At 37.2% G+C, this 13,687-nt stretch overlaps 1 protein-coding gene and 1 long non-coding RNA gene across 2 annotated transcripts; both read left to right on the top strand.

Moving 5' to 3' along the window:
• The first annotated feature begins 2,692 nt into the window (after positions 1 to 2,692).
• LOC131326332 (uncharacterized) lies at positions 2,693 to 5,399 on the top strand. Its single transcript, XM_058359081.1, has 3 exons — positions 2,693 to 2,959; positions 3,306 to 3,411; positions 4,917 to 5,399. Exons 1-3 carry the CDS (start codon positions 2,927 to 2,929, stop codon positions 5,063 to 5,065), a joined length of 288 nt encoding a protein of 95 aa, XP_058215064.1. The 5' UTR covers positions 2,693 to 2,926; the 3' UTR covers positions 5,066 to 5,399.
• Positions 5,400 to 10,450: 5,051 nt separating this feature from the next.
• Positions 10,451 to 12,859, top strand: LOC131326333 (uncharacterized). The gene is made up of 3 exons (XR_009199978.1): positions 10,451 to 10,624; positions 11,315 to 11,379; positions 12,629 to 12,859. It is a non-coding gene; the product is annotated as an uncharacterized LOC131326333 (long non-coding RNA).
• The last annotated feature ends 828 nt before the right edge of the window (positions 12,860 to 13,687 follow it).

Below are 13,687 nucleotides of genomic sequence, written 5' to 3'. Positions count from 1 at the left end.
ACCCTCTCTCAAACCCAGCGTGCTCACTCGGCAGCATCTGCCGCGTGCAGGCTAGGGACATGCACCTCACTCATTCTTGGCATACCAGGCTCTGATACCATATTACACAGTCTTAGGTAGAACGCAACTTCAAAAGCTAGCTATTGAAGTGAGGGTGCCCTCACGTTTATATTCTTCATATTACTTTGGCACCCAAAAGATGTGAGACTTCGCTTCACAAACCAAAGCCCGAGGTGACTAAGGAATAGTAAGGATCAATCATTATTTCTGAGCACTGTGAACTTTGTGAACTTTGGCTCGTGTTTACGACCTGAGCTTTTAACACTACATATGCCTAGCTGTTGTGGAAAGCAACCTATGAGGAGAAAAGGAATGCGTCCAGCTTGACAAAAAGTCCTATATGGCACTGCTTCATTGGCGATTAGGTGAATTGCTATTTTTTGAATTTCTCAATAACACAAGTCTCATTTTCGAATTGCTATTTTTGAATTTCTCAATAACACAAGTCCCGATTTTGTGCAAATTATTATTGTGTTTTAATTACTAAAACTTTCTCCAAATAAGAATTTTGTGAAAAAGTGAGAGAAGTGCGAAAAGTACAACAACATTCCTATGTGACAGTATCTCATTGGTAGTTAAAAACTATTGGCAATAGCACATTGATAGTGGTATTGGTAGTTCTTTTAACTACTGATGAGAAACTGCCACACAACCACTACTATCGTCGCCGACTCCACCACCACCATTACCATTGCCACCAGCGTATTATGTCCTGCTTTGCAACTTAACGCAAGAAATCATCTCCGTAAAATCAAAAGGCAATTTTAGAAAACACTTTTTTTTTTTTTGGTGGATTTTAGCAAACACTTGAAAATCAAATATGTATTTATACATAGATACGTGTGTATAAATTATGGCCCCAAAAGAACCGAATTGCTCGCGAGCAGCTCAAGTTTTAGGTTCATATAATTTCCCTATAGTAAAAGAGCGGAGCTCAACATTACAAAATTCGGCTCAGCTCATTTACACTCCTACTAGAAATTTACATATAGATATATTCTGGGAAACGGAGCCGTTACTTTCGGTATCTTTTCTGTTTTCTCTATTGTTTTCTTTTGAAAAATGATTTTCATACTCCCAAAAATTATTAGCGGCACCCCCCCTTTTCAAAAGTCTAACAATTCGAGAGAGTGCGAAAATCAACCCTGAATTGATTCTCGCAACAACCCCCAAATTTCGAAAATCACACCCCTTTTCACTAGTGGGCTCCATCAGGATAGTGGGCTCATATTTGCATCCTTTTTGTGTCTTTTCTTTGGGAGGATGGTCCAGCCCAACCATTAAAAAAAAATTAATGGAGTCCCGAGTCAGATGCGCGAGTGAGAACGAGAGCATGAGCCTGAGATAAAAATTGTCTTTCCAAACCACAATTCGTAATGGAAATCGATTTCCAAACCACCTAAGCAACTAAAAATCACAAAGTACGCTTATTGACTGCTCGAGTACAAAGAAAGAATTGAGAACGAGAGCCAATGTTAATTTCGGGCAAGGTGTCCAGTTTTCTTTCGACCAGAGCCAGACCGGTCCGGTTTTGGATCATTTGCGGGCCTTTTTTGGGCCCAAAAAAAGATCCAAACCGTTCACTTTTTAGAGCTCGTTGAGAACACAGACCACACCAAAAATCACGTTGATCGGATATCGTTTGATATGATTTTTAAATGCATAAAGTTTTGTAAGGAAAAAATTGCGTAACACTGGATTGTAACCCATTTGACACAATTATCTGAAAATAAATGTATTTCGATGTCATATCAAACGATATCCGATCAACTTGACTTTTGGCATAGTCAATGTTTTCGACGAACTCTAAAAAATGAACGGTTCCGATTACCCGTAAATTTTGAAGGATTATGTAAATATAAGAGGTAGACAGTGTCACGTGGAGGGTGGCGCAGGGGCCACGTTCCAACAAGGAACGCCATCTGATTTGAAAATCTTCTTCTCATCCCATTCTGACCAATCAGATTCATTCTCCCACGTGGGATTCTGGGACCCCACCCACCACCGTGACATCACCCCATTACCACCCTTTTATTCGTAAAGTACAACTAATATGGGACTAATTATCGTACATTTAATAATGGAAGGATCCTCTCCGGTTGGATAAAAAATCTAGTCCGGTCCAATCGTAATATGCTCAGGTCAACGACTTGTTCAATTTGGGTTTTGAGAAAGGTTTTAAAGTGTAATAAATAAAGATAAATAGATAGAAAAATTTATTAGGAACCGTGTACAGAGATTTTAAGTATCCCAAACAAACATTACGCCCCGTTCCGCTAAGGTCTCACCGTAAGCGTGCAAAACTAGAGAGCCACTATTCTTCGAAGCGGTGAGGTAGACAATTGTTTTAAGCACTTATTTCTCGTTTTACGAGACAGATTATTCTCTCATAATACATCACTTTTAATTTAAAAAATCAGCATGTTTCGTTAAAGGTTCTTAAAAAATAATTACTTATTTGTAATTTTCAAACTTAAAAATAATATATTTACGAAAATAATTTTTTAATTTTTTTGCAACGTTTAAATGATGAATTGATTTTGCCATTAAGGGAGTGCTGTTAACAATTTGAGGAGTGACAAAATCATTCCCCTCAATAAGAAGTCAAAACTTTTTTCCTTGAACCGGAGAGGATCACCCTCCCTCTTACTATATAGTAATAGTATATATCTCGACCTACCCATCTTGAAACATAGTCATGACTCATAGTATGATATACATGAGCCATTTGCTTTTTGCTGTACTAGTTGTTTCCTCTCATGATCTGCCCTCTTCTCTCTCTCTCTCTCTCTCCTCTTGATCTTCTTTACCAATTCTAAAACCAAGATATAGAGACATTTTCGGAGTTTGAATTCTCAGAGACAACATGGGAGAATCTTCTGCTTCATATATCCGCATGGTAACTTACATCTGTTTTTGTTCTTCAGTTTACATCTGTTTTTGTTCTTCGGTTTTTTTATCGGCCGGTAACTTTTATGTTTCTAGTTTTTTTTTTTTCGTCCCAGCGTCATGTCAGCATCGGCATGTTGTTGGTTAATAAGTTACGACTACGACTGCAATTGATCGATGTCACTTCTATTAACTCGAACCCAAGACCTTCCCCTATAGACACTTAAGGCCTCCTTTCATGACTTCTTGGACTAGAGCTGATCTGATCAGTCATTGTTATGGTTTTTTTTTTTTTTGGTTACTATTTGTGATGGCTGTTTTAGTGATCAGGGGGGGTGTGATTGTATATGGTGCAGGTGCAGCACCTTATAGAAGAGTGCATATTATTCAACATGAGCAGAGAAGAGTGCATGGATGCTCTCTCCAAACATGCTAATATCATGCCAGTTATCACTTCCACAGGTTAGTTGGCTTTTTGTTTGAGCAAGAATTGGCTTCACAACCCCCGGCCACATTTGTCTCTCATAGTCAATATGTAACATCTATATATATCTTTTAGACACAGCGAGCTTGTTCATTTTGGGGTCTCAAAGTTTTTGGGCACGGTCTCCAATAATTTTTCAGACCTTATTCCTTTTGGGGTCTCAGAATTCCTGGGCATGTTCTCCAATAATTTTTCTCTTTCTATCTCTTTTCACTCATTACTCTAAAAAATCTTCCTTAAAACCCAAACTTGACAGGTTCGGCATGACCCATCTCATATACTCCTTTCGTCCCAATTTAATAGTTTTTTTTTGGGAGTTCGTGTCACTTTTCAATTGATTATATCGTAAAACATTATAATGTTTTACGTGATTTTTAAAACATTATATATGTTATATAACTAATAAAGATCTATTAAATAAGATCCATATTGAATATAAAATTCATTATCAATTTAAAGATATATATAACTAGTTTTTGGGTGCCAAGCGGTTACCACGTGGCGGTACCCGTCGGCTATCCAAACATGTTTTGGACGGCCACCCTCTCTCTCCTCTCACCCCACCACTCTCTCTCCTCTTTTTCTCTCTCTAAAATCCGAACCGTCCAAAACACGTTTAGACGGTCCAGATACCGACGAAGTACCACGTGTGTGTGGTATCTTCGTTAGAGCATCCGCAATGGGTGTGTTATATTTGTGTCAAAATGTTTGTTAAGATATGTGTTAGGATAAAAAAATGGGTCTCACAAGTGTGTGTTAGACATTGTTAACTTAAGAATGTGTTAGTATATATATGAGTATCTCAATGGGTTAGTTAGGAGTGTGTTATTTTTTGATATTAACTCTTTAAAATAATGCCAAAAACAACGGCTAAACACAAGGTAGTGGAGATTAAACATTGCCACTTGTAAATCACTACTGGAAGATTGATGAGAAGGGATTTTAGATGATACAGAAGGAAAATGGTGGCATGGAACAAAGTTACAAGATGAGTTTAATTAGTTCATATGGCTGGGAATCAAAGTGGTCGAAATTATTCAGGTGAGTGGGATCCATTGATGGAAGGGATGGATTTTAGCCCTTTGGTGTTCAACTCATATATCGAAAAACAGATATAAAAAAAAAAAGAAAAGAAGAAGCAATAGTAATACAAGCAACGGTAAGTTTTCAAAAAAAAAATTAGTGGACATTTATGTTTTATAGTTGAGTATGAATTTATGATAGGACCCACTTATTGTTTGTTAGCTTTTTTGCCAAACTTGACACATACGCTAGCATACTATTAGATTTAGCCTATTCTAACACACAAGTACTGTGAAAAAAATATACACTTTTGTTTGTTAAGTCTTAAAACGCACAATTTACATACTAGTTACTAAACCCATTGCGGATGCTCGAAAGGCTTATAGAGGGTATGAAGGCTATAGTGGACTTTGTTAATTATATATGCTCTATATGTGTGTGTTTGCTATACGTTGTACAGTGTGGAAAGAGCTAGAGAAAGAGAACAAGGAGTTCTTCCAGGCGTACGCAAGAGACAAAGAGGGGAGAGAGAGTGAAATGGAGACGACGCAAAGAATTCACAAGATGCTGTTGGATTCTTCCAAAAAAGACACCCACGACCGCGACTAGTTCCACCTGTGATTGGGGATTTGATTGGCTTCTTTCGCACCCGTGGTCCTACAGTACTACAGTGATGTACTGATGTCAGAGCCTTCCATCTAACTTAGCGACGGTTTAGATTTTATCTCGACGTATAATATATAGATTGCTCCAATGATCTGTAGAAATCTGGACTGTTGATTAATTATAAATGGATTGCTTGGATCACGCCTTACACCACTGCACTACTGGGCCCTCTATTCCAAATTGGACATGACATGCCAAGTGAAGTATATGAATTGACATTTGAGTCAAATCCAATCGAGATGTCAATTCTTAAAATGTCATGCATTTGACATCTCTACTTTCATGTTAAGCTTGATATGAAAACGTGTTTAAATAAGGAGTTTCTCGTATTGATTTGAGTTGGTATTTTAAATATGTCAGATTCTAGCATGTCAAATTGTCACAAAGATTTTTAAAAAAAATACTTCATTTCCACATTTGAAGCTTAGATTAGAGATCTCTAAATTAGACTAAAGGGTAGTTTCTTTCTATTTTATGGCAAGTTATTAGTATTATTTTAGATGGGGTGATAAGTTATTCTTATTTTTGTATGGGGGAGGAAAACGGGTGGGGTCGGGCGGGTTTGGCTTGACTCATATTTGACCCAACCCATTTTAACTTGTTTATTATTTTGTTTATTATTTGACCAGTATTCAACCCGCCCATATTTGACTTGCGACCCATTTCAACCTTCCTAGATCCGCTCATTCGCCACCTCTAGTGTGTATCATTAATGTTAATCCAAGGAATTATGATGTATATTAATTCTAAGAGCATGGTGATGCAAGTGTGTAGGGTCCTTCCGGCAAGCGTATGACCGCAACACATAGTATTTGGGTTATTCATTTGTCCGTTCCGTCAAGATTCTTATTTTTTAAGTACTTATTTTTAGATTTACGAGACATATCATTCTCTCACAATATATCACCTTTAATTCAAAAAATAAATTTCAAATTTCTCTTACCGAAACAGAACCTGTTATATAACGTCGTGTATCATGGGAAAATATGATTGCTCAATATTTGTTAAAAAAACAAGTTATCCTATGAAAATGCCGCGGAATGACGCCAAATCGTATTTACTATTTGCCCACACAATTAACGAAAATTGTTGTGTCTCATTCTTAAAATTTATCTTCAGGTGAACTGTTATGAATATTGATGAAATACTGCACTTTTCGCAACACGAGGTTTTTTCGTCGCGAATATTTCTATCACTAAAACAAAGGCACGTGCTCCGCCTTTAACTGAAATTTAGTTTGAATTTCTTTGTGCAATTATGGAGCGTGTAAATTAACCTGATTCAAATGAAAATACGACATGATATTAGGAACGTTGAATGAGTTTGGAGTTAAAAGTAGTCTATTCCAAGAACACTGATTAGCATGAGTACTCTTTCAAGAATTTCGGCTGTTTTTCTTATACTAAATTTCCTGGGAATTTAAATTGGAAGATTTTGGCACTCTACGTTAGCCATTGGCACTCTATTTTTTTTTATCTTTATTCTAATGTAAAATTATCAAATTACCTTTTATTTTGTTAGCGTTCATCCAGTTTAAATGGTATTGTTGTAATTTCAAATAGGAAAAAAAGACAAAAAAAAACTGAAGTGTTAATGGCTAAAAGTGTAATGCTGAAATCAATTTCTTCAGAATTTTAAATTTCATCTTGCAACATAACAAAAATGGTAAAAATGGAGGAAAAATCAAGAAGAAAATGAAGAAAAAACATGCGATGTTGGCAAGCGTGACGGCCTAGGTTGGTTGCGTGGCCAATTGACGCTATCGGATCGTGACACGTGGTGTACACGTGGCAAAGCTCCACCACTAGGCGCCATTAATTGGGGGTGTCGTCGTAAAGGGGCGGGGGGCTGCTGCCCTCCTGGGGGCAGCAGCATGCTGCTGTTTCCGAATTCGGGGTCCACTCCAATGATCAGAAGCGTTCGCTTTGTAGAGCTTGTCGAGCAGAACAACTATGGAAAAAATCAACTTAATTGGATATCATTAAGTGCCTGATCGGAACCTTTTTATCTTGAAAAGAATGGATCCAAAATACTGGATCAAATCCACTGTAACCCATGGACCGAGAGTTATATGAGCTCCGATCAAACACTTAATGATATCCAATTAAGCTGATTTTTTGCATAGTTGTTCTGCTCGACAAGCTCTACAAAGTAAACGCTTCCGATCATCGGAACGAGACCGGAGTGGACCCCGAATTAGGGGACAGCAACCCCCCGCTCCCCGTCGTAAATGCTTTACTTTTTTTTTTTTGTTGTAAATGCTTTACTTGTTTGGGAGAATACCTTTCCAAATACATTTTTTTCATAAACTATTTTCGGGACGGATATCGGGGCGAGATAATTTCTGTCCAAACCCAATCCGACCCGGCCCGGCCCGACCCGAACGCAATTGGTTTTCTTAAATTCCTTCCCCCTCCCCAAACTCGATAGCCGAAACATATACTCCGAAGTACTATCAAAAACCCTCCCGGGCGGGGCGGGCGGGTTGAATTGCTAAAGTTTTTTTTTTTTTTTTTTTTCTATCATGAGATAAAGCCAAACAAAGCATTGACGAAGAAAGCAGAAAGGACTTGAGAGTCGCTGTTCCGAGGCTTTGCTTCTTTGGAGTTCTCTGTTTAATTTGTTTTTATGGTGTTGTTTTCTAGTACTACTATTATTGCACAAAGTTTTTTTTTTTTTTATCGATTAGGTGTTCAGGTTAGTTTGTGCGCACTTCGACTATTTTGGAAAATCAATCTCACTGCCTTTTCGCCCCAATTAAACCTGAAACAAAAGCTCTGTGCTGTATAGATTGGTTTCAAAAGAATTGATACTTAATTGGTAAAATCCGAGAAGTTTCAAACTTAAAAATCTTTAGAAGAAAGCAAATTCCTAAGTCCGAGAATTTGATCACCAGGACGAAGGTTGATGGTTTCGTGAAGTTAATGGTGAGAACAAGGCAAATGACAAATGGTAGGTGACCGGCTTGAATTAGATACGTATAACATGGTTTGTGAGTCATTTGTTCTGAGATTTTGCGTGCATATTAATTGGAATGGCTGTACTTCCTTCCCCTCCCTTGTCCTCGGGTTTCACCGCTCTTATACGGCAGTGGAAGGAAAGGGCTTTATACTTTATTGTTATGTTTTTCTTCATCCACAGTAATGGTTTTTTCTCTTTCAATAACTCATCCTTTTCAGTGAGGGTTTTCTCTCTCGATTTTAGATGTGAGAGTTTCTTTGGGTTAACTCCTCTTTTCTTTTCTCTCGGCTTCCCTTCATCACCGATCCCTCCGCCGCCGCTCTCCTCCATCGTCGCCAACGCTTGATCGCCGATGGGCCAATTCACAGTTGTGGTTCTAGTTAGAATATCTCGAGGTCGTCAGAGATTCTTGATTTGTGGTTGTGGTCATAGTGGTTCTATCAGTGATGGATTAGGATCGATGGTTTGTAATGTTATGGGATTTTTTTCTGATTTCTTTTTACTTTTTACTTTTTTTATTGGATTTCAATCAAAACTTATGGTGAAGTGTGTATTTTTGGCAGGGAAAAAGTTTTTCTAGTTTGAGATATAGCTATCAAGCTAAGTCTCCACCATCATGGTTGCTTGGTTCCTTGACTAGAGACGAGTCTTCTACATAATGTATTTTAATTGAGATTAATAATATTATCTGTTATTGTTTTGGATAAAAAAAAATGATGGAATGTTTAGTGAATTATTTTAAAAGCAAAACATGGTTGGTTGAAACGATGGGCCAAAGCAAGACCTTGACCATTAGCCCAGAGGCCCAAGATGTCTTTATAACAGGCCTAGCCTTTAAAAAGTGGTTAAAGACCCCAGGTTGTAGCCCAATTCAGAGCTTTTTGTGGGTCATGGCACATTTCACGATTTTAATTAAAGAATAATTTCAAAGTATAAAACGGAACTGTTTACTGGAATTACTCCCTCCGTCCCACTTTGTTCCGCCTGTTTCCTTTTTGGAACATCTCAAAAAATTGTCTATATCTCACAATCTATTATGTTTTTTATGATTTCGAAAACTTTGTTTAATAAAATAAATTGAGATCTATCAAACAAGATCTATATTGAATATATAAAATATTATAGATTGTAAGATATAGACAATTTTTTAGGACATCCAAAAAAGAAAACAGACGGAACAAAGTGGGACGGAGGGAGTATCTCACAAGTGTGAATTTTCAGATGAAACTCTGAAAGGTAAGAGTCTTTTGCATCTCGGACAAACAACTCTGGTATGAAAGAATATCCAATTGTGGGTAATTAATGAAATTTTTTTTTTTTTGGTAAGTAATTATTGAATTGTTTGGGACATGTACGACAATTTAGACTTAATGTGCCACGTTTCCCTTCACTTAAGGTTGCAAACGAGCCGAACCGAGTTTTGCAAGTGTTCAAGCTCAGCTTGCCAAATATGAGGCCAGGTGGGGCTCGAAATGAGCTACGAAAATTGGGCTCGGAGTTGGCTCGAGAGATAATTCCCACGGTTGAGCTCAGTTCTTCATGGCTCGAAAATTTAAGCCAAGTTCATGGAGTAAAGACGAAGGCTATGAGGTTGGGCTCTCTTCTTACAAGCAATTTTGGATTTCTTGTAACGCCCCGATTTTCGGACACATTAATTAAATCATTTTTAACTGATTTAATAATTCATAAAACTGATATATAAGAAATGAAATTTTATTAAACAGAGTTTAGCAGCGAAAACCTTAAATACCAAATTCAAACCTACTTAATTGTCTTACAAACCAACAAAATGAAATAGAGTTTGACAAATGTGATAACACTTATAAAAATTTAAATAAAAGTACATCAAATTAACAGAGCTTCTAAGGGTATGGCCTTCAAGACTCAACAAACTCCTCTTCCTCAGCTGGAAGGTCTTCACTCTGGTACGGATAGTCTTGCAGGGGATTCTACTTTTCGATCTCTTGATTACCTGACATAAAATTTCAGCCCAACGGCACTATAATTGTGACACCCAAGGTGTTTAATTATGCTAATCATGCTTGTTTAAGTATAAGTTAATCATAGCTATTAAATTATGTGGTTTTAAGTGCTTACGTGTCATTTATGTGCTATGAGACACAAGCGAATTATGTTTAAATTATATGCCATGTATATGATTTATGTGTTATGAGTTAAATTTTCTAAGACAAAACATAGAGATTCATAAAATAAGGTTATGGGTTAATGTGAAAATATTATTGGGTACTTATTTGAAGAGAATGTTTTGTGAGGGTTCATTAGATAATTAGATCACCCCTTTTCTAGACAATTCCAGACGTAGAAGGAAGAAAATAATAAGAGCCCCCACCCTCTCATTCCTTCCAACATCCTATGTCTCTCACTCCTCTCAAGAAAAAAATCAAGAAGTTCCCCCATCTTCTTCTTCTAGGGTTTTGATTCTAGGGTTCAATCAAGTTCTTGGAGCAAGATTCAATCTTAAATCCATCTCTCACAAAAGTGTTTGAAGCTCTCTCAATCCATGGTTTAAACCTAAAAGAGGTAAATTTTCTTGTAGTGAGTTTGAAAAGAAATCTGTCCAGAAATTTACTGAAATCTGTACCTTAAGCCACGAATTTTTAGACCTAATAAATCATCTTCAAAAAATTACGAAATTTTTATGGGATGTTCCTCTATGAGTCTAAAATGTTGTGTAAACATTGGGATTAATATTCCTTAAAACAAAGTCTAGAAAAATCTCGCACTAGACTGCACTCTGTTTTACTACTACTGTTGAATCTCTGTTTTGGCTTTCGTTTTTTGGTGTGTGTGTCCTAGTTTCGCATCACGTTATTTTCTGATATTTTATGTGAGGTACCCATATGTGTCTAGTGTATTGTGTCCAAAAATTAGAGTAAAACTCAAAGAGAATAATTTTAAACAATTCGTTTACTAAGCTGCGTTCTGTTTTGGATTGTGCTGAATCCTACAGTTTTGTTACTTATTCTTCTAATTTTTAAGAGAAGTTCTTGGCCACGTAAATCCTCAAGAAAATTTGATACCATGTGAATATAAGTCCCCTTTATGCGTTAAAATTTTCGAGACCTAGCTCATTGTGTATTTGTGTTTGTGTTTATCCTCAAGACTTGTTGGAGCATGTCATGGTTAACTTATCATTTTTTGGGAATCATGCATGTGCATCATTTTATGAGCTTTTTGTGTAAATGATGAATGTTCATATACAATATGTAGGATTTGGTGAACAAGAGAAGGATATAAGAGATACAAGTTGATGTTTACTTGAAGTACAAAGGAATGTAAGTAACCTCATACTTTGAAATGGAAAATTTTATGAACTTCTTTTTCTATGAAGTGTGGTTTGGTTTTCCAATGCTATGAAGTAATATGTTTACGTGATTTGAGCGTTATGTTATAATGTGGAATGGTTTTCAATGTGCTTTCTAAGATGTTACAAGTCCATGTATGTTATAAGTCTTAGGCTGGGTTCCAGAAACAAAAAAAGAACTTATTTTTTGTTGAATAAGAAGGGTTGTTCCGGAAAATAAGAAGGATAGTAATTATTTTGGTAGAATTTATATAGGTACCAATGGGCGGCAGGAGGGAAATCGTATCGGCGGTCGCGCCGGGCCGTCTCTGGCCACCGGACGGCCGATCCAAGCCGTCCAAAAATTCTATCATCATATATACACGGAAAAGGGGTGCTCGGATCAAACACCCTACACACCTCGGATGCCGTTGATTCCCGCGTGAGCCCCCTTGGTTTTTTTTTTTAGAATTTTTGGACGGCTCAGATCAGCCGTTCGGTGGCCGGAGACGGCCCGGCGCGGCCGCCGGTATGATTTCCCTCCGCCGGCGCCCATTATCATAGCAACAGTCTTTTTTTTTGTATGAGGCAATTTCAAGCTCAAAAATCATGTGTTTACGCAAATAATTTTCCTACTACTATGGATCTTATTTGATATATCTCATTGAGATCTTTAATACGGTGCAAAAAAAATTGAATTTTTTTTTCATTTATATTATTTTTGAGTTTGAAAATGTGAAATGAACTTTTTAAGAAGGATTTTGTAGAATGCCCCTTCTTATTTTTAAATTAGAAGTGGCAAAATAAGTACTTATTTTTTAAGAAGGTTTCCGGAACGGAGCCTTAGTCTATGAAGTGTGTAAGCCATGCCTTTGCTTTATACCGTATGTGCTCGCTAGTGGGTTCCATAATAACTAGCATTATGTGCCCTTCTGGAGGGTTCTATAATATCCAGTATGTGCCCTTCCTGGAGGGTTCCATAATATCCATGTATGTGCCCTTGCCGATGGGTACCAATAATCGGCCGGGATCCCGATATGTGTCATGTATGTGGTAAGCTTGGTAGTATTGGCCATGTCAATGTGTTTGAGTACTTTAAGCTGCCATGTAAAATATCTTTTGGATTTCTTTTAAATGTTCTTAACTAGTGTGCTATATGTGAGTTGAACATTCAAAACCCAAATTAGAGTATGAGCTTTACTCACTGAGCTTTCAGCTGACGGTTTAATTACCAATTTCAGGTGATGAAGTACAATAGCTTATAGGTGCAATGTTTTGTGCAAGTTTGGGCTTCATGGAATTTTGCATATAGAATGGAAGTAGAAAAAAGACTTGGTATTTTTGGACGTGTTTGTACTTGTTTTCCTTATGATCAAGGGTGTATATATTTTTGCAAAGTGATGTACATAAGTTATGTATGTTATGGATGTTCATGCTAATGTAATTATGATATCATGAAAATTATCAATGTATGGATGCTCTAGACCAAATGGGTTGTGCTCATTTTGCTTAAACTTGTTTATGGTTAATTTGATTAATAGACCCCACAAATTTAAATGAAGTTTTCTTAATCGCTTCCGCAAATGTTCAATTTTTTTTATTTAGAGCACTTTATTCTGAGTCCATTTGGTTATGTAAGAAGGTCTTGTTGGCCGGTCACGGGCCGTGATTCCCTTATAAGGGGTCTAGGGATAGCGGGTCGTGACAATAATGAGTCTTGAAACTCAGTAGATAATCTCAACCCTACTAACTCCTTACCTTATAATTAACAGATCAACAATATAATAATTCATAATACACAGAAGGTACAGATTAACAGCACATCGTCTTTTTCTTTACTATCCATCGACTTACATGAAATCTAAGGATTCTCTCCATAAGATCATTTCCTCCCACATCCACCAACTTTGACCGTCTCATGGAATAACTCACCCTTTATCTGTCCTGCACCAGGGTTCTAAGCGAATACAACTAAATTATGTACTCAGTTTGGATTCGCCTACAACCATAATAAAGGAATAGCTCACCATGACAACTCAGTATTAGGGGTCGCACTATCTCATTGTCAGGATCCTTTACCGTCTCCCAACACTACACACTAGGTACTTTACCATACCCCTAATCTACACACTGAGTACTGTACTGTATTCAGAGATCCTTTACCGTTTTCCAAAATACTATACCCAAAGTCTTTTACCGTCCTTCACACACACATTGGGTACTGTACCGCATTTAAGATCCTTTATCGTATCCCAAATCCTGTACCCGGAGTCCTTTACCGTCCTCCACACACATACTGG

This window comes from Rhododendron vialii, chromosome 5a (assembly GCF_030253575.1).
Source record: "Rhododendron vialii isolate Sample 1 chromosome 5a, ASM3025357v1".
Lineage (NCBI taxonomy): Eukaryota > Viridiplantae > Streptophyta > Magnoliopsida > Ericales > Ericaceae > Rhododendron > Rhododendron vialii.
Note: the sequence above shows the minus strand (reverse complement) of the source record. Positions and strands in the feature narration are given on the sequence as shown.